Below are 25,939 nucleotides of genomic sequence, written 5' to 3'. Positions count from 1 at the left end.
AATGCCGATGACCTGATATTCCTTATATGGCCATCTTGAAAATCTAGTTTTTGCTTTTCCTTCTAAATGGAAAGTCATTTTGACATGGGGCTTTCATCAGATTTCATTTGATTGTCATTACTAAAGAGTGATGATATTGATGATAATGATGACAACAAAGGTGTCTGCAAATTAGTGTGATGGTATAATGTATGAGTCTGTGCTTCACAAAACAACATTAGACCCAGACAGTTCCAGTCTTGAGGAGTTCTGGCAGGCAGTCAGCAGTCTGAATCTTTCCACAGTCAGGAAACAATTTAGCTTCATGGTTGATTCATCAGAGTTGTACTAACATTGTCACATTCCATTATGAGTAAAATAATCCAGTAATGATACATTGTCTTCTAAGTGTTTAGATCAACAATGATGTTGCTGATATAGTTCAGATCTCCCCAGAAATGCTAAAAATGCTTGCAGTCCATATAAGGAGAGTATGAATGGCAACAAGTTACAGTGAAAAGATTGATTTGATGAGATGATGTGCATATTTCAAATAAAAAAGTATGATTTTGTGTATTTTTTATCCAATCGCATGTTAAAGAGTGGGTCAATGAAAATCCTCCCTCTTTTAAGGTTAAAACTCCTGACCAAATTTTGGAAATATCCTGGCATGTCTTTTCAGTAATGTGTATGAATTAATCTAATTCTCTTTATAAGTAAACCTTTTTGAAATACGCACTATTTCTAAATTTCACTTGGAGTTACAAAAGGATTTTACATTTTGCCACATTTAATTAAACTTTCAATGATATTCAAGTCCACTTTTGGGAAGTTTCATTGCAGTTTGTAAACAGGTCCACAGCAGTGTTCTTGTGTTTTGTTTGCCAATCTGAACATTGAGTTTGTGATTAGGAGGTCAAATTCTGCGAATTTGCTGAGTAGGAGCAGGTTGTTGTTGTTCATCATGCCGACACAGTGCTTTTCAAGCACACTTTTCTATCGACCATAATCGCAGCTAACATGGGCGTTAAAGTCCCCCAGTAGTATGATTTTGTTGTCAGTTGGAACTGATCTAAGTACAGAGCTGATGTCCGTATAGAACTGCTCAATGGTTTCCGCTGGGCTCGAGAGGGTAGGGGTGAACCTGGTTTCACTCAAGGCTGCAATGTCAATATTGTAGCTTGAAAGATTCTTAGCAACTAGGCTGTTCTCCTGTGAGGTCTTGCTACATTCTCTTTGTCCATGAGCGTACAGATGTTCCATGCTCCAATAAGAAGTATTTTTATTGATAGTTTTGACTGCAGATATGGATGATGTTGCCAGCCGTGGAAAGCTGACCAGATTTTGTAGGGCAGGCTATTTTTTAGGCCCTTCTCTATGCAGAGTGAGCAGCACTGTCCAGAAAAGGTCTGCTCAGTTGCCCTGGATGCTGCCGAACTGTTCTGCTGTCCTGGGTACAGAGCAGAGTGACCACTTGTCCAAGGGCTGCCTATGTGCAGGTCTCTGACTACAACTCTTAATGGTCATCTGCACCTAATGTGTTGCCAATCGCCGTAGGACTTTTGTAGGTGCAGGTAAGCAATGATGAGTGTGATGACGACGAATAATAGGTACACAGCATAATCTGTTGCGAAGGAGATTAAAGTGAAACAGCCTTTGCACAGAGACAGCCTCACTCGCTTGGCCTTGGTAATTGGAACTCATTGCTACGAAGAATTGTCAGGGTTGTGGACTACTTTGGCTGCATTGGATGGCCATGACATCTTCACTGCCTTGTCGTGCCCTATGCTCTCCACAAAGCGTTTGCAGATTTGCCTTCGTGGCCATTGGATCACCCAGTTGATCTCTTCCGCCCAGTCAGTTGAATCTGGCTTTGCATGCAAGGATAGGCTTATTGTGGCAGTATCAGAATATAACCTCCCCAAGTCTCAGTGTGGTCTTTGCCCAGACTGCAACACCGTTGACATGATCTTCACAGTTAGACAAGTCCAAGAGAAGTGCCTTAAGCAGAACATGAATCTGTATGCAATCTTTGTGGACCTGACAAAGGCTTTTGATACAGTCAACAGAGATGCACTGTGGGTAGTACTCAAGAAACTTGGGTATCCTCAGAAGTTTACCGTCCTCATCTAGCTATTCTACGAAGTCAGGACAGGAAAGATTCTTTCAGATGGTGAACCATCTGAGAAATTCTCCATATCTAATGGTGTCAAACTGGGATATGTACTCATTTCGATACTCTTCAACCTCATCTGCAACTGCCTGTGTTTTGCATTAAGACAAACACTGTGTATTGCATTAAGACAAACACTGTGTATTGCATTAAGAAAAACACTGCATATTGCAATAAGACAAACACTGTTTATTGCATTAAGACAAACACTGTTTTGCAATAAGACAAACACTGTGTATTGCATTGAGACAAACTGTGTATTACATAGAGACAAACAATGTGTTTTGCATAGAGACAAACACTGTATTGCATTAAGACAAACAATCTGTCTTGCATAGAGACAAACACTGTGTATATCATTAAGACAAACACTGTGTATTTCATAGATACAAACACTATTGCATAGACAAATGCTGTGTATTGCATAGTGACAGACACTGTCTTGCATAGATAGTTTATTGCATTAAAACAAACACTGTGTTTTGCATTAAGACAACACTGTATTGCATTAAGACAAACACTGTATTGCATTAAGACAAACACTGTGTATTGCATTAAGAAAAACACTGCATATTGCAATAAGACAAACACTGTTTATTGCATTAAGACAAACACTGTTTTGCAATAAGACAAACACTGTGTATTGCATTGAAACAAACTGTGTATTACATAGAGACAAACAATGTGTTTTGCATAGAGACAAACACTGTATTGCATTAAGACAAACAATCTGTCTTGCATAGAGACAAACACTGTGTATATCATTAAGACAAACACTGTGTATTTCATAGATACAAACACTATTGCATAGACAAATGCTGTGTATTGCATAGTGACAGACACTGTCTTGCATAGATAATTTATTGCATTAAAACAAACACTGTGTATTGCATTAAGACAAACACTGTATTGCATTAAGACAGCACTGTGTATTGCATTAAGACAACACTGTGTTTTGCATTAAGACAACACTGTATTGCATTAAGACAAACACTGTGTATTGCATTAAGACAACACTGTGTATTCCATTAAGACAAACACTGTGTATTGCATTAAGACAGCACTGTGTATTGCATTAAGACAACACTGTATTGCATTAAGAAAACACTGTATTGCATTAAGACAAACAGTGTGTATTGCATTAAGACAAGCACTGTATATTGCATTAAGACAACACTGTTGCATTAAGACAACACTGTGTATTGTATTAAGACAACACTGTATTGCATTAAGACAAACACTGTATTGCATTAAGACAAACGCTGTGTATTGCATTAAGACAAACACTGTGTAATGCATTAATATAAATACTGTATTGCATTAAGACAAACACTGTGTATTGCATTAAGACAACACTGTGTATTGCATTAAGACAACACTGTGTATTGCATTAAGACAACACTGTATTGCATTAAGACAAACACTGTGTATTGCATTAAGACAAACGCTGTGTATTGCATTAAGACAAACACTGTGTAATGCATTAATATAAATACTGTATTGCATTAAGACAAACACTGTGTATTGCATTAAGACAACACTGTGTATTGCATTAAGACAACACTATATTGCATTAAGACAAACACTGTGTAATGCATTAATATAAATACTGTATTGCATTAAGACAAACACTGTGTATTGCATTAAGACAACACTGTGTATTGCATTAAGACAACACTGTGTATTGCATTAAGACAACACTATATTGCATCAAGATAAACACTGTGTATTGCATTAAGACAAACACTGTGTAATGCATTAATATAAATACTGTATTGCATTAAGACAGGCATCATTTACTGGTAGCTGCCCAGACAGGTACTATGCCCCTTTCATGATAGTACAATCTCAGCCCCGGGCATGACCTTGTAACTTTTGCTGGATTCCAGGAAAACGTTTGGATATAAGACAAAAGATCTGTTCAGTTTCACCTTGTATTAATGCATAATCTTTGGTTGTGCTAACCTAACATTTGGAGATGTTCATCCTGTCAGTAGTGTAACTGTTGTCCTCCTTCAGGGTGACATAAGTAGAGGTTGGATACTCAGACATTACATCCTTCTTATCTTACCTGCCTTCCTGAGGTGACATAAGTAGAGGTTGGATACTCAGACATTACCTCCTTATCTTGCCTGCCTTCCTGAGGTGACATAAATAGAGGTTGGATACTTAGACATTACTTCCTTCTTATCTTACCTGCTTTCCTGAGGTGACATAAGTAGAGGTTGGATACTCAGACATTACATCCTTCTTATCTTACCTGCTTTCCTGAGGTGACATAAGTAGAGGTTGGATACTCAGACATTACATCCTTCTTATCTTACCTGCTTTCCTGAGGTGACATAAGTAGAGGTTGGATACTTAGACATTACTTCCTTCTTATCTTACCTGCCTTCCTGAGGTGACATAAGTAGAGGTTGGATACTCAGACATTACTTTCTTCTTATCTTACATGCCTTCCTGAGGTTAATGTGATTGGTCAAAAATATTTAATGGAGAAAATAAAGTTTTTGAAAATGATGTTTCTCTGAAAATACTTTCCTGATCATATTACTATAAATCCTTCATTCCCTTCCATGCAAGTGGGAGCATTCATTTATAAGTTTTGATCAAACGTAAACTGGTTACATCCAGGATATGGGTAGTCACTTAGAAAGTCCTTATGGGGAGTTAATGTGTAAGAGTTACTTCCCTTGTATATAGATGGGAAGAAAGTTCTCATGTTTTTGGGAGGGCTTGACCAGGAGGTAGCAGAGGATGATTTTATAATTTTGAATGTGATTGGGTAAGTATTTCCAGAGAATTATATTTTGGAGAAAAAATATTCTTTATTCTTTACTGACATCGGCTTTTCATTTATCTGGGTTTCCGGTGATATATTTCTTATGGACTCGTGCAGCTTGGTTGGGTGTGTATGTATGATTTGGACTTTTGATGTAGCTTAAAATTTTCTTTAGTCATATCACTACATTGTCTGCAGTGTGGCAGTTTAGAGTCTAGCACTGGGGCATCATGCTGCAGACATGTACCATCATGTCCCATCCAGTCATATTATCCTGACACCAGGCCGACCAGTCCTAACACTAACCTCTTAATGCTGAGCGCCAAGCAAAGCATCTGTTAGTACCATTTTTATAAGTTTTTTGGTATTTCTTGGCTGGGGCTTCGAATCCACGACCTTTCGCATCTGAGCTGGATGCTTTAACCACCTAGCCACTGGAGCAGTCTTTGCAACTTGGTTGGTGGATATATCTTGTTGATAAAATACCAAATTGCCAAAAGTAGGTCAGTTTGACCATAAACTCATGCTTCAGTGACTTTTAAGTTTTGCATTTTTGGTAGTTTCATGGGTTCTGATGGGTGTATAGTCATATAAAATGTTTGTGGCTACGTGAAGTTGAAGCAACAACATTTCACAGAAAGTAGGTCACCATGGCATACTTTTTTCTTCGTTTACTTCTAGTAATTTTGAAATCCACTATATGTTGCTGTGTCATGCAACTTAATCCAACAAGATTTTAGAGTTAGAGTCAACACCACTTTGTCAAAAGTAGGTCATATTAACCTATTGTCAATTTAGCCTTGGTGGAGATTGATATTCGTGTTTGCATATCTGTAGTTCCTTCTGCATGTCTATCCTCATTGTTCAGGTCTCTTGATTTCCCTTCATTTCAATGTTTAGTAATAAGATCTACCCCAATGCTATTTGAGTGTGTAATGTTTAGTAATAAGATCTACCCCAATGCTATTTGAGTGTGTAATGTTTAGTAATAAGATCTAACCCAATGCTTCTTGAGTGTGTAATGTTTAGTAATAAGATCTACCCCAGTGCTATTTGAGTGTATACTGTTTAGTAATAAGATCTACCTCAATGCTTTTTGAGTGTTTAATGTTTAGTTATAAGATCTACACCAATGCTTTTTGAGTGTGTAATGTTTAGTTATAAGATCTACCCGAAAGCTTTTTGAGTGTGTACTGTTTAGTAATAAGATCTACCCCAATGCTATTTGAGTGTGTAATGTTTAGTAATAAGATCTAACCCAATGCTTTTTGAGTGTGTAATGTTTAGTAATAAGATCTACCCCAATGCTTTTTGAGTGTATACTGTTTAGTAATAAGATCTACCTCAATGCTTTTTGAGTGTTTAATGTTTAGTTATAAGATCTACACCAATGCTTTTTGAGTGTGTAATGTTTAGTTATAAGATCTACCCGAATGCTTTTTGAGTGTGTACTGTTTAGTAATAAGATCTACCCCAATGCTTTTTGAGTGTGTAATGTTTAGTTATAAGATCTACACCACACTTTGCTTGAATTCTTCACATTTTTCAAATCAAAATTTGTCATGCATGCGATGTACTATTTTCCAGCAAAGCTGAGGCAGACAGACTTTATAACATTACAAGTTCCATCAACATGACGAATAGTGATCCAACATTTTATGAAGGGAAAGTGCAAGGCGGTCTTCTTGACTCGGGGACATCTCATATTTCAGTCATCGACTCACAAGAAGTAATGGTGTCTGTGACAACGTAAGAACTTTCACCTGTATTGCTTATGTAATAGAAACCTAAATGTGTCCAAATTTATTGGCTTGAAGGGCTTCATTTCTTTCTGAAGTCTTTGGGTTTGGCCATTAATTTTGTTAACAATATTTAAGGTTTATAATGGTAGTCTTTCAGATATTAACATTTAGAAGTTGGTACATGGTTATCTCTAGATGTTGACCTTAATGTGGTTACCTTCCCTGATTGTTTCACAGCAAGTAAAGAGAAAACTGTAAAGTAAGAGATGTTAGTTCCAGTGTGCAGCTAGCCTAGGTAACTCACAAGCATTGGATTGCCTGGGTAACTAAAAATATTGGATAGCCTGGGTAACTAAAAATCATTGTTTGATAGCCTGAGTAACTAAAAATCATTGTTTGGATAGCCTGGGTAACTAAAAATCATTGTTTGGATTGCCTGGGTAACTAAAAATCATTGTTTGGATACCCTTGGTAACTAAAAATCATTGTTTTGATAGCCTGGGTAACTAAAAATCATTGTTTGGACAGCCTGGGTAGCCAAAAATTATTGGATAGTCTGGGAAACTAAAAGTCATTGGAATCCCCTGGTAACTAAAAATCATTGTTTGGATAGCCTGGGTAATTAAAAATCATTGGATACCCTGGGTAACAAAAAATCATTGTTTGGATAGCCTGGGTAACTAAAAATCATTGTTTGGATTGCCTGGGTAACTAAAAATCATTGTTTGGATACCCTGGTTAACTAAAAATCATTGTTTGGATAGCCTACGTAACTAAAAATCATTGTTTTGACAGCCTGGGTAGCTAAAAATCATTGGATACCCTGGGTAACTAAAAATCATTGTTTGGATAGCCTGGGTAACTAAAAATCATTGTTTGGATAGCCTGGGTAACTAAAAATCATTGTTTGGACAGCCTGGGTAGCTAAAAAGTATTGGATAGTCTGGGATACCAAAAATCATTGGATACCCTGGGTAACTAAAAATCATTGTTTGGATTGCCTGGGTAACTAAAAATCATTGTTTGGATACTCTGGGTAACTAAAAATCATTGTTTGGACAGCTTGGGTAGCTAAACATTATTTGATAGCCTGGGTAACTAAAAAGCATTGGATACCCTGGGTAACTAAAAATCATTGTTTGGATAGCCTGGGTAACTAAAAATCATTGTTTGGATAGCCTGGGTAACAAAAAATCATTGGATTGCCTGGGTAGCTAAAAATCATTGTTTGGATTGCCTGGGTAACTAAAAATCATTGTTTGGATTGTTTGGATAGCCTGGGTAACTAAAAATCATTGTTTGGATTGCTGGGTAACTAAAAATCATTGTTTGGATAGCCTGGGTAACTAAAAATCATTGTTTGGATAGCCTGGGTAACTAAAAATCATTGTTTGGATAGCCTGGGTAACTAAAAATCATTGTTTGGATAGCCTGGGTAACTAAAAGTCATTGTTTGGATAGCCTGGGTAACTAAAAATCATTGTTTGGATAGCCTGGGTAACAAAAAATCATTGGATTGCCTGGGTAGCTAAAAATCATTGTTTGGATTGCCTGGGTAACTAAAAATCATTGTTTGGATTGTTTGGATAGCCTGGGTAACTAAAAATCATTGTTTGGATTGCTGGGTAACTAAAAATCATTGTTTGGATAGCCTGGGTAACTAAAAATCATTGTTTGGATAGCCTGGGTAACTAAAAATCATTGTTTGGATAGCCTGGGTAACTAAAAGTCATTGTTTGGATAGCCTGGGTAACTAAAAATCATTGTTTGGATAGCCTGGGTAACTAAACATCTTTGTTTGGACAGCCTGGGTAACTAAATATGATTAGAACAATTTCTTGAATTGTAAGTGATAAAAATCATTAAGTGTAAAATTTATGATCCCAGATTATAATGCAAAAGGTTTTTTTAACAGTGGATATTTTAGCTACAGGTAAATTTATTTTCAAATTTTTTCAAGAAATGCATGGATATTTCTTCTTGTTTTGTTTATCATTAGATTATTATTAACCCTGACCCTAACATCCTGTATTCTACTTTATGTATTTCTGTCATTTATTTCCTTTAAATTGCATTAACCTTTTCATTTTGTGTTCTTTATTTCCTTTAAATTGCATTAACCTTTTCATTTTGTGTTCTTTATTTCCTTTAAATTGCATTAACCTTTTCATTTTGTGTTCTTTATTTCCTGTAAATTGCATTAACCTTTTCATTTTGTGTTCTTTATTTCCTGTAAATTGCATTAAACTTTTCATTTTGAGTTCTTCATTTCCTATAAATTGCATTAACCTTTTCATTTTATGTTCTTTATTTCCTTTAAATTGCATTGAACTTTTCATTTTGTGTTCTTTATTTCCTTTAAATTGCATTGAACTTTTCATTTTGTGTTCTTTATTTCCTTTAAATTGCATTGAACTTTTCATTTTGTGTTCTTTATTTCCTGTAAATTGCATTGAACTTTTCATTTTGTGTTCTTTAATTCCTTTAAATTGCATTGAACTTTTCATTTTGTGTTCTTTATTTCCTGTAAATTGCATTAAACTTTTCATTTTGAGTTCTTCATTTCCTTTAAATTGCATTAACCTTTTCATTTTGTGTTCTTTATTTCCTGTAAATTGCATTAAACTTTTCATTTTGTGTTCTTTAATTCCTTTAAATTGCATTAACCTTTTCATTTTGTGTTCTTTATTTCCTGTAAATTGCATTAAACTTTTCATTTTGAGTTCTTCATTTCCTATAAATTGCATTAACCTTTTCATTTTATGTTCTTTATTTCCTTTAAATTGCATTGAACTTTTCATTTTGTGTTCTTTATTTCCTTTAAATTGCATTGAACTTTTCATTTTGTGTTCTTTATTTCCTTTAAATTGCATTGAACTTTTCATTTTGTGTTCTTTATTTCCTGTAAATTGCATTGAACTTTTCATTTTGTGTTCTTTATTTCCTTTAAATTGCATTGAACTTTTCATTTTGTGTTCTTTATTTCCTTTAAATTGCATTGAACTTTTCATTTTGTGTTCTTTAATTCCTTTAAATTGCATTGAACTTTTCATTTTGTGTTCTTTATTTCCTTTAAATTGCATTGAACTTTTCATTTTGTGTTCTTTATTTCCTGTAAATTGCATTGAACTTTTCATTTTGTGTTCTTTAATTCCTTTAAATTGCATTGAACTTTTCATTTTGTGTTCTTTATTTCCTTTAAATTGCATTGAACTTTTCATTTTGTGTTCTTTATTTCCTTTAAATTGCATTGAACTTTTCATTTTGTGTTCTTTATTTCCTTTAAATTGCATTGAACTTTTCATTTTGTGTTCTTTAATTCCTTTAAATTGCATTGAACTTTTCATTTTGTGTTCTTTATTTCCTTTAAATTGCATTGAACTTTTCATTTTGTGTTCTTTAATTCCTTTAAATTGCATTGAACTTTTCATTTTGTGTTCTTTATTTCCTTTAAATTGCATTGAACTTTTCATTTTGTGTTCTTTATTTCCTTTAAATTGCATTGAACTTTTCATTTTGTGTTCTTTATTTCCTTTAAATTGCATTGAACTTTTCATTTTGTGTTCTTTATTTCCTGTAAATTGCATTGAACTTTTCATTTTGTGTTCTTTATTTCCTTTAAATTGCATTGAACTTTTCATTTTGTGTTCTTTATTTCCTTTAAATTGCATTGAACTTTTCATTTTGTGTTCTTTATTTCCTTTAAATTGCATTGAACTTTTCATTTTGTGTTCTTTATTTCCTTTAAATTGCATTGAACTTTTCATTTTGTGTTCTTCCGTCCTTCTCTTCATACTCACTCTGCATTTCACCTGCATTCTATTTTCACGTTTATTGTAAATTTACCCTTTTTTTATATAAATGCTCTGTTGTGAGCAACCACCTAGTGAATATGACCAGCGACCACAATGTCTTGGCAAAATATGCATTTTGACACTGCTATGAATGACTGCATTGCAAAAACGGGGATAAACTCCACCAACCTTTATTTAATCAAATGACTGCTTATACGTTTTTTTTTTTTAAAAGGCTGCCATTTTCTGATATTTTGCTTACAGTATTTTTATGTTTTCTATTGTAAACCAGACTAAAGTACCAGTAGAGTATCCCAACATATAGCCTGGTTCCTGGTCTTATTGTAGCTACCAACCATATGTATGAGTATGACCCAGCATCCAGCTCTGTGAATGATCATAGAGACAGACACCACTGACCATTTGTAACAATGATCACTTGAATAGTAAAGAATGTTCTGGTGAAAGACACGCATGAAAAGAACCAAAAAAAAGCAATCTGGCTACTAGTTTGTATATAGTGACAGATGGTACAGTCCATAAACCAGGTTAATGCACATGTCGCAAGTTCTCATTGTTGTCGCATATATTGTTTGTCTTTAGAGTTAATCCATATTGCCTACGTGGTAAACTGCCTGCCTCAGATGTGGAAGTTTGCGGGTTCGAACCATACCAAAGACTTATACAAATGGTACAAGTAGCTGCCTCGCTACACTCTCAACATTACCAGGTTATTGTTAGGACTGGTAGGGCTGATGTCATATCGCTAGACATCACTATAAATTACCAAACTGCAGACACCATTGCTATATGATTGAAAAATGTTAAAGCTATGTTAAAATCCAAACCATATACACATAATACATATTTCCTCCAGTACACTGAAAAAGAAATGTAAAAGAATGTTACCAACGTATTTTGGGGGAGATGGGTTAACATATTTTTACCTGTTGCTATGGAGTTGTAATGGTTGGTATGGAAGCTTTCAATTATAAAACTTGATAAAAATACTCCACAAATGTTGAAGAAAATATAGTGAAATTTGTAGGGAGCTAAACTTAAGTCACATTATAATGCTACATAAAGATAAAGATTTTGATGTGACATATATATCATCCTCTTATTATAGATGTATAATACATACATTTAATATTGGGGCCCTGAGTGGCCGAGTGGTCTAGAGCGTTCACCATTCCGGATCACTGCCATCTCACCTCTGCCTGTGTGGGTTCGAGTCCGAGGCTTGACTAGCATGGGTACATGGGAAAGCCTACCAGTAGCTTCTTGTGGGGTGGTGGTTCTTCCCTGGGTTTTCCAGGGTTCTTCCTCCACCAGTTACACTGGCCGCCATGTATAGCTTATCTTGTGCTGAAAAATGGCATTAAACACTAGAACAACAACAACAACATACAGATAATATCGTTGTAGTGTTCTTGATGTTACATGTTGAGATTATCACACTGGTATTCTTGATGCTACATGTCTGTAATATTCTAGTGTTATTGATGTTATATATTCCTAATAGCGTACCTGTATTCTTGATATTACATATGTATACTATCATGACTAATTCTACTATGAAGCAGGCACGTTCCAGAAATATTTCCATGCATTAATCAACTAGAGCCATATTATGAGGGGATTTGATTATTATTAGTATCCATTCTTTGCACTCATGTTTTGGTACTTGTCCCAAAAATAAACAAACAAATTGCAGATGCAGTTCTAGCAAGTGATTTATATTGGGTTTTTTTCTTTCCCCTATGTTAAAATGATTACATCCCAGTCACCAAGCTGCCATCTGTTCAAGTTGGTGTGACCAAGTTACTCACTTTGTTTATAGAGTTAACCCTGTATATCTTTGAATTAAGCCATTGACTTTTGTCTCTGAGCAAATGATTCTGTTTCTGGGTGATATAACTGTTTCTTTTTATTTCAGTAATTGTTATGCAATGCATATGTAAAGATTTTTCACATTTTCCCAAAGCCTAGTCAAAACCATCTTTACAGTCGATATTACAACTAAGCACAAATAATGTTAACATCTAGTACCTTAATAACAATGGAATAACCTACAACTAAAATGAGACAAATTTTAACGCTGGAAAAAATAATTATTGTAACTGAAAGAAGTGAAAAAGAGGAGTCACTTGCAAAATAGCAGCTGAAACATCATTGAAACAAATTTAGGGTGTTATTATGGAAAAGGAGTAAATCAGAAATAAGCTAGTACATGTATATGTATCTTCAAATGTAAATGTGCTTTCATGTTTAATGTTAAAGGTGTATCTTAATTACTATATTATTTTATTTCAGATGAATGCATATAATATTTTAGCAAGAACTATTGATAATAGAATGTATTTACCGTGATTGTGGTTATTGTACTTTAAATTGTTCTGAAACTGGACCTTGAAAGTTGGTCATTTTGAACAAACCTGTTATGAGAGACCACCTGCCTTGAGAGACCACTTTTTAGGGGCACAAGATGCAGTCTGTCATAACAGGTTTTACAAATCAGAGTATTGTTGTTGTTTCAGTTCATTTATATGTGTCTGACATGTAATTTGTAAGACACATTCATTTTGCATTAATTGTTGGTTTGTACCAGTCATGAAACCCTTTCAGAATTCATTGAAAATTGTTGCAAATTTGTTTCAATTGCAGGACTATAAACACATGGTTTGGCTCACTGATACTTACGGATGATGGAATTCTACTGAACAACCAGATGGCTGACTTTTCATTCCCTGTGCCGGGCCAAACATCTCCAGTGAGTGCAATGATATGCTGAGATTATGGTGGAAAAGTGATTGCCATGTATCAATTCATAGCACAACTTTAAAACCCAAAAGTATTCAAGCCAAAGGTTTTGTTTGAATTTTCATTTGTTTTCAGCTTTTTAGTTTGTGTGTGATTGAATAGCTTACAGTGGGACTAAGGATGTAATTCAGGTGTTAATGTGTATTGAATAGCTTACAGTGAGACTAAGGATGTAATTCAGGTGTTAATGTGTATTGAATAGCTTACAGTGGGACTGAGGATGTAATTCAGGTGTTAATGTGTATTGAATAGCTTACAGTGGGACTGAGGATGTAATTCAGGTGCTGATGTGTATTGAATTGCTTACAGTGGGACTGTGGATGTAATTCAGGTGTTGATGTGTATTGAATTGTTTACAGTGGGACTGAGGATGTAATTCTGGTGTTGATGTGTATTGAATTGCTTACAGTGGGACTGAGGATGTAATTCAGGTGTTAATGTGTATTGAATTGCTTACAGTGGGACTGAGGATGTAATTCTGGTGTTGATGTGTATTGAATTGCTTACAGTAGGACTGAGGATGCAATTCAGGTGTTAATGTGTATTGAATTGCTTACAGTGGGACTGAGGATGTAATTCAGGTGTTGATGTGTATTGAATTGCTTACAGTGGGACTGAGGATGTAATTCAGGTGTTGATGTGTATTGAATTGCTTACAGTGGGACTGAGGATGTAATTCAGGTGTTGATGTGTATTGAATTGCTTACAGTGGGACTGAGGATGTAATTCAGGTGTTGATGTGTATTGAATTGCTTACAGTGGGACTGAGGATGTAATTCAGGTGTTGATGTGTATTGAATTGCTTACAGTGGGACTGAGGATGTAATTCAGGTGTTGATGTGTATTGAATTGCTTACAGTGGGACTGAGGACGTAATTCAGGTGTTGATGTGTATTGAATTGCTTACAGTGGGACTGAGGATGTAATTCAAGTGTTGATGTGTATTGAATTGCTTACAGTGGGACTGAGGATGTAATTCAGGTGTTTATGTCTGTTGAATTGCTTACATATTTAAATTGTGGTTTTTCAGCAGCATGTATTAGAATGAGTGCAAGTGTTACATAGGAGAAAAGATATTGTTTATTGCAGTATTTTTATGTTTAAATTATTGATGTTTAATTGAAAGTATTTGACAAGATGTGGTGCAGTGAGTTTTTACATATGAGAAGTAAATATAAAATATGGACTCAACTGAAGCAATTTAAGTCACAGCTCAGATACGTTTACTCACTGCATGGTTTAGTAACTAAATAAAAATATAGCCACCATAAAGTCTGCAGATATAATTATTAGGCTAATTTACTTGTAGTACTGTTGATTGTTTTCCAGAATGATGTAAAAGGAGGCAAGAGACCCTTATCCAACATGGCCCCAGCTGTTCTATATGACTCAGACAACAGTTGTGGTCTACGGCTTGTGGTTGGTGGTGCAAATGGATCACGTATATTGACAGGTATGTATGAAGAACATTTCCTTTGCACTGTATAATTTTAAAGCTGGTTGAGATTGAAGGCTTCTCCTTTGTATATATTTATATGTGAGAGAGAGAGAGAGAGAGAGAGAGAGAGAGAGAGAGAGCATTAGCATAGGTGTCAATATACCACACCAGGGACCTGTCACACATTAACTTGGGGTCCTATCTTTAGAGCTAGTGTCTTGGTGTAATGTGTTGTCACATATCACACCAGGGTCATTTCTTTAAGGTTAATGTGTTGTCAGATATCACACCAGGGTCATGTCTTTAAGGTTAATGTGTTGTCAGATACCACACTAGGGTCATGTCTTTAGGGTTAATGTGTTGTCAGATACCACACCAGGATCATGTCTTTAGGGTTAATGTATTGTCAGATATCACACCAGGATCATGTCTTTAGGGTTAATGTGTTGTCAGATGCCACACTGAGGGTCATATCCTTAGGATTATTGAATAACTCTGATATTATGACACCTCCGAGTATGCCAAACATATAACAACATTTCAGCCATGAAGAAAGAGCTTGAGCTGTGAAATCATGTTTCCTAGCTTTCACTGGAAGAAAGAGGCATTTGTGCATGCCAAGGCTTGTCTCTGCATTTCAAGTAGTACTTGAGTGTTTAAACAGAATCTTGCATGGCTACTGCTCTCAACCTGTCTATGGAAGAGAGTGAGTGAATGTGATTCTTTGATTTGCAAGATAGCAGGCTAATATTCCCAACATGGTCGTGTCCCCCAGGATGACTGGTACCAGGCATTGGCATCAGTCAACCACAGACCTCAGCTCTGATACAGTTTCAACCGATGTCATTGATGACCAGAATTTGTTATGGTCATCTACTTTCCCTATATCTTTAGTCCACAATGCAAACAACCAGAGCTTTCCATCATGGTACAAACTATTTGGCTAGTACTGACAGGGTACAGTGGTTTACTCCAGTAAGACCCTGACAGTCTGTCACCCATTACAGACTCCAGTGCTGGATATGGTGATCACTCCGTTGATAGCCAGTATCAGACTTAAGCATCAGTGTCACCTAGCCCCAGGGGCATGAGTTTAGCTCCAGCACAACTGTGACTTATGCCATCTTCCACCAGACTGGGGATGGTGATATATTTTCACAGTATATCCATTTCCAGTCCCAAGACACTGACAATATCTGGTACCCAGTCTTGCCAGATCAAGACGCAGCTCTGTCTCATACATCCAGCATAATCAGCGCCAGATTGGTTGGAATATTCTCCAGCACTGTCCAGTACAAGGCCCATGGACAGCAGAGGAAGTGACCATCAATAGTCTAGTCTCAGACTTGACACAGTACTGGCTATAATGACATTGTACTCTAACCTCAGACCTTTAGTGACAATCAAGTGAACTTCTAGAAATAACCATGTGCCAGCATGGGTGGACATCTCAGTTTCTTTACCACCCCATTACTCTGATTTACCAGCATGGGTGGACATCTCAGTTTCTTTACCACCCATTACTCTGATTTACCAGCATGGATGGACATCTCAGTTTCTTTACCACCACATTACTCTGATTTACCAGCATGGGTGGACCTCTCAGTTTCTTTACCACCCATTACTCTGATTTACCAGCATGGATATTGCTACTTTGGCAGGGGATTTCCTTGCCATACCATTTTTACAAGTTAAAGATACACACAAGTACAGTCTTTCTTCTGTGATCTGATATGGACCATGGAAGACCAATCCTTCTGTGCAGTTATTGAAGCAGTCTTCCATTCTCTACTTCTGTTTCATCAATGCCTCTTATGGAATTCTGCATGTCTCAGTCTCTTTTAAAAATAAAGATCATTCTTGTTCTTTACAGTTTCCAGAGTCTGGTAAAGTTATTGTCATATTTCACTGCTTCAGAAGGCAACATCAAGACATCTGCTGGTATGGTCGGCTACCAGATTCTTCTAGAGATGACAGACCATACTTAAAAGCTCCAATGTCAAGAGAAGACTTTCAGGCAATGATTAGCACCAGAATATTTGTCTTTCTCTTCCATCTCCATCTTAAGCCTGGTCTATACTTCCATACTTGACTTACTAATCAAGAAAGACAAATCAGCATTTAAATTCCTACCAGTCTAAAGGTGTTGCTGACCTGTTGGGTTGCATAAACAGACAATTGTAGGACCCTAGTGTCAGTCAACTTTTCTTTTCACAGCAAAGCTTGCCATCATATTTTGCTTGAATATTCTATAAAATAACCAATATTCTCCTTGGACACACCAACAGCATAGAGAAATTGCAGCCTTCGGAATGTTAAAACCCTCATATAGGTTTGACATACATCCTTTTGTGTTAGGGACATGTCCTCCTTTTTGTCCTTATGGATACTTATACAGATACACACACTCTCTGGAGTGTCCTCTTTTATTAGGGACATGTCCTCCTTTTTGTCTTTACAGATACTTGTACAGTTACAAACTCTCTCCAGAGTGTCCTCTTTTGTTGGGACATGTCCTCTTTTTGTCCTTATGGATACTTATACAGATACACACACTCTCTAGTGTCCTCTTTTGTTAGGGACATGTCCTCCTTTTTGTCTTTACAGATACTTGTACAGTTACAAACTCTCTCCAGAGTGTCCTCTTTTGTTGGGACATGTCCTCTTTTTGTCCTTATGGATACTTATACAGATACACACACTCTCTAGTGTCCTCTTTTGTTAGGGACATGTCCTCCTTTTTGTCTTTACAGATACTTGTACAGTTACAAACTCTCTCCAGAGTGTCCTCTTTTGTTGGGACATGTCCTCTTTTTGTCCTTATGGATACTTATACAGATACACACACTCTCTAGTGTCCTCTTTTGTTAGGGACATGTCCTCCTTTTTGTCCTTACAGATACTTGTACAGTTACAAACTCTCTCCAGAGTGTCCTCTTTTGTTAGAGACATGTCCTCCTTTTTGTCTTTACAGATACTTGTACAGTTACAAACTCTCTCCAGAGTGTCCTCTTTTGTTAGGGACATGTCCTCCTTTTTGTCCTTACAGATACTTATACAGATACACACTCTCTCAAGAGTGTCCTGTTTTCTAAATGTTTAAATACAACCCTACATTACAGGTAGTCTGGAAATTCTTTATTGACACACAACATTTGGCTACATGTTGAACTTACCAATGACATGGCATGACGACTTCTGCTGGATTTGAGGGAGGGAATGTTTTCCCTTTTCCAAAAGGTCCCATCTCAACATATGTAGCATGTGCTCCAGCAGAGTTCTCAATCTAGAATCTGCCTTGCATTTTGTAGGGGATTAGAGATGATCTTCCTCCATTTTTTACCAATTTTATAATTAGTTAAAGTATTTGAAGAAGAAACCACCCACCTTACATAGTAAGTTATATCTGTTAATATTGCTAATTCTTTATTCATAGATACCTCCCAATCTCCCTGCACTTACATCCTACTTGGAGAGCTTGCATTCAGCTCCAGTAGTAATTGAGGAATTTGTGGGATTAGGTGTGAATCCCGATATCAAAGGGAGATTACTGTCTGTCGGCCACATATGTGGCCAAACAAAATTTAGCTCCCATAACTTGAAAAATTATAGCTATGATAGCTCAGGTGGAAAGGTTGTTTTAGTACTCATACGGTATTATGATAAGGTAAGTAAAATTGATATTTCGTATCAGCTCATGATATAAGTGTCATCACTACTAGCACAGCATTCAAGCACAGCTGTTTTCTGACATCTAAGCTTTGGAGTTAAGGTGTGATATGACAAACTCGAGCTTTTATCTCACAGACTATGACAGATTCAAGTGTTTATCTGACAGACTATGACAGACTCAAGCTTTTATCTGACAGCCTATGACAGACTCAAGCTTTTGTCTCACAGACTATGAAACACTCAAGCTTTTATCTGACAGTCTGTGACAGACTCAAGCTTTTATCTCAGTGATTGACTCGAGCTTTATCTCACAGACATCTCAGAGGTTTCTGTTTAGCCCTGTGGGATTGATAGCAACAATGATGGCTGCTTTTCTTATAATGCTGCTTAGATGTAGCTTTCTGTCATAATATACATGTCGCCAACACAAGCACCAGCGAAAAATGGAAAATGCTGTCATTGAGAAGAAAAAGAAATGATTGCAGTGGTGACAAAAAGGAAGGCTAAAGAAATCTTTGCCAAAGCCACAAAAAGTGCTTGGCTGGCATATCAACAGGCTGTGTCCATTGGAGAAAAAGACAAGTGAATGTATGTGATTATTTGTATATAGTTGATGTACTTGGTTGTTTATTTTACAGATTTGTTTTGAAAACAGAGAAGAAGAATATATTTGCTGCAAAAATTGAGAAATTATTGTGACGTAATTATGATGTGTACACTGACATGCACATGAAATAACTTCAGCATCAATAGTGTTGGGGAATAAATTCATGTGACAATAAATATTGTGAAATTATTCAAGTTGAAATTTTTTGGTAAGTTTGTTAGTTTTCAAATGATTATTTTGTTATATATTATGATCATAAGTTGCACCAGGATCATTTTTTTATGATTTTAAAATGCATTTTTGGCTGGGGGACTTCGGCCTTCTAGCCCACCCCCCCCATTGGGTGTTCTGCCTCCTGAGACCCCGTTGGGGGAGGACCCCCAAAAAAACCTTTCAGATTTTCAGCTTATTTTGTGGAATACCAAAATCATGTTGGAAATAGATGACCTTTTAGTACATTTGTTGCTAAAGCAAGCCCCAAGAAATGAAGAGCACTTTCAGTGTCCGATGGCTGGCATTGTGCAATGGTTGATGTATACATATATGATTAAGTTGTACATGTAGTAATGTAGAAACGTGTTTTTCTTTAGATAATGGTTCTCTTGGGAGTTGACTTTTCTTGATTTTTGTTTTTATTTGTCATATACAGCTTACAAGTAATTCACAAAGAGCACTTTATTTTGACATGTTTTCACTTTTTTACTTATGGATTTATAATTTATAGCAACATTATAAGCACTTTTCTAGTGAAAACTTTGTTAGCAAATTTCTACCCGAAACGCTTCACCAAGATAAACAGAATTCAGTAGTTTTATTTATATTTACATGCAGATGTCCTGAATAGATTTTGAGAGAAATATGATTTAAAAAAAACAAATTAGTATGGACTTTGATGTCTTTTTTTGCACACATTGCAAATAAATATCTTGTTCAGAGATGAATCTTGTTAAATTGCAGGTGTTGCCCAGGTCATTATGAATAACGTCACTTTTGGGATGATATTTGATGATGCTGTGCTCTACCCAAGAATACACACCAGTCTGTATCCAAATGCAACAGTGGTAGAATGTGAAAGTAAGTAGACCAGGTGAATAATGCCTGTGATATATTTTGATCACACCTGTGGTATATTTTGATCACACCTGTGGTATATTTTGATCACACCTGTGATATATCTTGATCATCTTTAACCAAGACATCCAGATCTTTTTTTCTGTTGCACGTAAAAGTATGTCATCTAAGTTACTTTAGTCACTTGGTTGAGATATTGGCATAACGTCATTACTGTAGATGACATTTTGTCATTCCCAGCCTTATAAATAAAAAGTGGATGCTGACACTCTTTACCTGTTTTAAAAAACATTTCCTGAAAATCTTAAATAACACCTCATTGCTTTTTTTCCTTCATTTGTAATATCCTACAAGTCAAGCAAGGTAGTCTTCATTGTGCAAAGAAGAGCATAATAAGGGGTGCATTCAAAGGCCCCATTCTTTATGGCATTAAAGAGAAAAACCAGTCTTGGGAATCAAAGGCCCCACTACTTAGGGCTTTAAAGAGAAAAACCAGTCTTGTGAAATCAAATGCCCCACTACTTAGGGCATTAAAGAGAAAAACCAGTTTTGTGAAATCAAACGTTTCACTACTTAGGGCATTAAAGAGATAAACCAGTCTTGGGAAATCAAAGGCCCCATTCTTTATGGCAGTAAAGAGATAAACCAGTCTTGGGAAATCAAACGCTCCACTACTTAGGGCATTAAAGAGTTAAACCTGTCTTGTGAAATCAAAGGCCCCATTCCTTATGGCATTAAAGAGAAAAACCAGTCTTGTAAAATCAAAGGCCCCATTCTTTTTGGCATTAAAGAGAAAAACCAGTCTTGTGAAATCAAATGCTCCACTACTTAGGGCATTAAAGAGAAAAACCAGTCTTGTAAAATCAAAGGCCCCATTCTTTTTGGCATTAAAGAGAAAAACCAGTCTTGTGAAATCAAACGCTCCACTACTTAGGGCATTAAAAAGATAAACCAGTCTTGTGAAATCAAAGGCCCCACTCCTTAGGGCATTAAAGATCCCATATGGTATTAATTCAATCAGCCCCAATCCCGCCTGTAGGCGTGATGAGGCTGTACCCTACTTCTGAGCTCTGCAGCATCAAGGTCATTTAAGATACACCAAAGTGGGTTGTATTACATAAAAGCGGATAGATATAGCTCTACAATGATACTAAATAATCTGTCGTTCTTGTTGCACTACAAAATACAGAGGGAAAAACCTAATTTTTTGGACCCGTTTTGTTTTTCACCCAAAATTCGCTCGTGGTCGGAATTCGATTTTGTGTCTGGATTTTAGACCTTTTGGCCTCAGATCTAAGGCAGACTGGTCTGAACTGCACACAGACAGGTGAACCTTTGCAAAAACTAGGATAAGGTGGCCATTTGGAATAAAGAGTGGTCTCCATACGAAAGCCCCCCCCAAAAAAGAACTCCAACTTTTACCCTTCTGCTCATGCGCAAGCAAAATAACCAATGGAAAATGATGTTTCTAATACAACTAGGCATTAGTCTAATGGAAAATCTGTTGAAAGTCGATGTATTAGGATGTATTCAGAAATAGCCCCCAAAATGTCTTTCCTACTCGCATTTCATGTGAAAATGACACAGACCTCCAGGGCTGAATGAGTTAAAGAGAAAACCAGTCTTGTGAAATCAAAGGCCCCATTCCTTAGGGCATTAAAGATAAAAACCATCCTTGTGAAATCAAAAGGCCCCACTCCTTAGGGCATTGGAGCTTGTCTTTGTGGCTGTGTTTGTATTTCTGTTTTATGTAATATGTTATTAAATGTGATTGAATCTATATATAATTTGCAGAGGAATTTCCACAGAAGATTATAGCAGGTTTGGAAGAACATGGCCACAATATAATGAAAGATTGTGAGGGACTGAATGATGTACAGGGTGTTGCCAAAATGCTGGACAATATTTTGGGATTTTCAGATCCCAGGAAACCTGGAGGAAAAGCAGTCCAGTTCTAGAATACTCCTTTTTGCTATGTATTAACCAGCCATTTAAACTCTAATGAGTACAGGTGTATTAATGGAATGGGTAAACAAACCCTGATATTCATTTATATTAAATTTCTTCAGTAGCTTTTTAAAAAAAATTGTTTTGCTCTGATTTGTTGCCATTGATAGTTGTATGCACTTTATACAAGTTGAAAAGTTCACTATTGATTTAGAAACACAAAAAAATATTCAAAAGAGAAATCCACGTTTCTTTCCACATTTGAATGGTTATTTGCAATATTGTTTGAAATTTGTATGCATTTTTTTATTTATTCCTCAGGCCAAATGGTTAGATGAGTTTATCTTATCACCCTTCATCAAATGAACAATTACTATTTTAATGACTGCCTCTCAAAAAAACACTCAACAGAATTTGATCAGATTTGACATTAAGTATTCTGGCAGAGAGGGCTTTCAAGTGTGCAAAGTTCACACGCAGGTCCGCTATCAAATATGGACGATATTGTTAAAAACCATAAACCTTAGAAAAATAATTCCTTCTTTTCCAGAGGAGAGTTATCTCAGGCTCACTTTTGTCTCTTGTTTATTTATTTATTGCATAATGATTCACGTTGTACCTAAGTGTTCTTGTATTTAAAATACTTAACTCCTGTGCAATTGCAAAATTAGTCATTCCATGTACATACAGTTTTTTGACACTGTAGGACTGCTGTTACGTATTGTTTCAACTTAAGGAATTTTCATACAGTTATCACGACTTTAGAAACTTAAAATTGTTGAATCCCTGTTTTTCACTATAAACTGTGACTAAGAGTGACAGATTTATAGAATACCCACTTTACTCGTTACATGACAAACTGCAAGCAATGTTACTATGACATTATTTTACTTCTATTCTTCCAATCAAACATCATAAACATTATTATTTGAGTACATGATTCACTTAGTTTTTATCCAGTTATGATATTTAGCTTTTAAAGTGAAGAAATTCCATCCAGGATGCCATTTTCTTTTTTAAATTAAATAGTTATTGTAATTAAGTGTCATGATGAAATTTATTCCCCCCCACCAATTTTTCAAGATTAAATTTGAGAAATTGCTTGATAATAGCATTTGAGAATTTAAGGCAAGATGAAGTAAGACCCAATTTAACAAAATAGTTTTCCCTGTTTTAGATGGGGAATTCTTATTGGCTGATTAAATAAGTCCATGTTGTTTCCTAGAAATTTTATATAATATGGACAGCCCCAATCTACTGGCTGGAGATCATAAAGTACTTGAGCTTGAGTATTACATTGGTTCATCTCTTATAAGGCCACCCTGCAGCAGGAAAGTGGGCTTATAAGAGGGGTGGCCTTTCCAGAGTGGATTTCCAATGATCTGAGTAATGCTACCTATATGGCATAGCTAATTTTTTAATATTTAATATTTTCACTTAAATATCACAAGAATGTTGTCAGACTTTGGACTTAATGGGATAAAACTAAAGACATTGCTGTTTTAAACAAAATTATAAATAATCACCAATCATGGTACCAGACTACCTTCTCAGCAAACTCTGGGCACAAACTCCTGGCTGTAACTATGGCAACCATAGAAATAAAAATGTCAGATCTGTGTATGTATGCAACCATTTTGTGTCCACTCGCAAAGGGTAAATTGGCCATTCTTGGCCTGATATTCCAGGTGACTGTCCTACGTGGGTGCTTTTGAATGCGAACCAATTGGTGCCATGAGAATCTGGCAAAATAAAGTTGGTGGTGGCTGGTCAGGGGACTATTCAGGAGGAGGATCACAGCACCATTAACCATAAAAAGTGTGTTTTAATTTCTGATCAGAAATCCAATTCAAGCTCAAGAGCTGTATGATCTTCTGACATTTTAATAATGATAACCAGCATTTATATCTTAACGTTATCCAGGACACTGTTATTTAATTCTGACACAAGAGTTGAATGATCTTCAGCAAATATTACCTGGTAAAATTTAAAGATTCCATTCTAAAAATGGAAATATAAATTCTCCATGAGACTACATGACAGTCATAATGTCTCCAACAGTATGTGATCATTTGTCAAGTCAGTAGATTTGCATATTTTATGCAAATAAATTGACCAGAAATAAACATGTAAATTTGTAACTGTTTTCAAACTATCCCAAACTCTTTAATATCAAGCATTTAATCCAAAGATTTTGGCTTTTTGTTTTCTTGCCACAAGCAAAGTCAAGTTTTAAGCATGGCGCTTTGATCAACCAGCCTCTACAATACAAACAAGTAAAAATGTTCTGTGCAGATTTGAAATTATCGAACTAGATCAAAGTGACTACAATTATAGTGCTTGATTATTATGAACAGACTAATTAAAATAAACCACTATAATCAATTAATACACTAATTGAGATAGATAACTATAATAAGTGAAACAGTAATTGAAATAGACCATATTAATCAGTGAATACACTATAATCGATAAATACACATTTAAAATAGACCACATTAATCAATGAATACACAATTGAAATAGACCACATTAATCAGTGAATACACAGTTGAAATAGACCACATTAATCAGTGAATACACAGTTGAAATAGACCACATTAATCAGTGAATACACAATTGAAATAGACAAATCAATGAATAGACATTTGAAATAGACCACAATAATCAATGAATAGACTAGTTAAAATATACCATGTTAATCAATGAATGCACTAACTGAAATAGACCACAATAATCAATGAATAGACTAGTTAAAATATACCATGTTAATCAATGAATGCATTAACTGAAATAGACCACAATAATCAATGAATAGACTAGTTAAAATATACCATGTTAATCAATGAATGCACTAACTGAAATAGACCACAATAATCAATGAATAGACTAGTTAAAATATACCATGTTAATCAATGGATACATTAACTGAAATAGACCACAATAATCAATGAATAGACTAGTTAAAATATACCATGTTAATCAATGAATGCACTAACTGAAATAGACCACTATAATCAAGCACACACCAAATGAGTCTTGGCATAACATTTTTCAGGATTATTAAGGCTGTGTTATGTTTCATATGTTTGTGTTTAATTGTCTTCACAAAATACTCAGTTTTTAAAACATGCAGTTAGTTTCAAACTAGGGAGTAAAATACTTCATTAATTACATTCTTATATAAAGCTCTACTATCATGGATTTTATTGCCATAAATTGTATAAAGCTCCAGTACAATGGATTTTAATGTCATAAATTTTATAAAGCTCCAGTACAATGGATTTTAATGCCATAAATTGTATAAAGCTCTGGTACAATGGATTTTAACGATATAAATTTGGAGGTTTGACCAATCTAAAATTACATTTTCATTTGTATTTCTTTGGAAATAATTGTGGTTGTTTCAAGAAGGTAGAGTCTTGCCCTGTGATACACATAATTGCTGTTTTCTTATTTTATCTTATTTTAAAAAAAAACAAACAGATCATTTGTTATTATTTCCAGATGTAAAATTGATTTTATTTACACAATATCTCAAAATGACATTGCACATTATATGGAATAAATTCTAAAAAATTTGTGCTTATTGTTGAAACTTCTTTTGTAGCAGTTCTGACAAATATTACTAAACACAAATCTTGGATGCTGAACCCACTACCCTAGACAAATACACGAATCTGATGCAGAAGATATCACATGCTATCATGTTGCTGTTATGACACAGAAGATATCACATGCAATCATGTTACTGTTATTACACAGAAGATATCACATGCTATCATGTTGCTGTTATGACACAGAAGATATCACATGCAATCATGTTGCTATTATGACACAGAAGTTATCACATGCTATCATGTTGCTGTTATTACACAGAAGATATCACATGCTGTCATGTTGCTGTTATT

At 35.5% G+C, this 25,939-nt stretch overlaps 1 protein-coding gene across 4 annotated transcripts in view; it reads left to right on the top strand.

The window, feature by feature from the left end:
• The window catches only part of LOC149783087 (glutathione hydrolase 1 proenzyme-like), a 74,615-nt gene extending 49,006 nt beyond the window's left edge, over positions 1 to 25,609 (top strand). For all 4 annotated transcript variants that reach the window (XM_089931303.1, XM_089931305.1, XM_089931302.1 and 1 more), the window contains exons 13-17: positions 6,522 to 6,683; positions 13,138 to 13,243; positions 14,623 to 14,746; positions 19,968 to 20,084; positions 21,876 to 25,609. In XM_089931303.1, coding sequence (XP_089787429.1) covers positions 6,522 to 6,683; positions 13,138 to 13,243; positions 14,623 to 14,746; positions 19,968 to 20,084; positions 21,876 to 22,039 — 673 coding nt within the window. In that variant the 3' untranslated portion in view covers positions 22,040 to 25,609. The remainder of the gene's footprint in view (positions 1 to 6,521; positions 6,684 to 13,137; positions 13,244 to 14,622; positions 14,747 to 19,967; positions 20,085 to 21,875) is intronic.
• Positions 25,610 to 25,939: the final 330 nt, after the last annotated feature.

This window comes from Sinohyriopsis cumingii, chromosome 14 (assembly GCF_028554795.1).
Source record: "Sinohyriopsis cumingii isolate HCF-2022 chromosome 14, ASM2855479v2, whole genome shotgun sequence".
Classification (NCBI taxonomy): domain Eukaryota; kingdom Metazoa; phylum Mollusca; class Bivalvia; order Unionida; family Unionidae; genus Sinohyriopsis; species Sinohyriopsis cumingii.
Note: the sequence above shows the minus strand (reverse complement) of the source record. Positions and strands in the feature narration are given on the sequence as shown.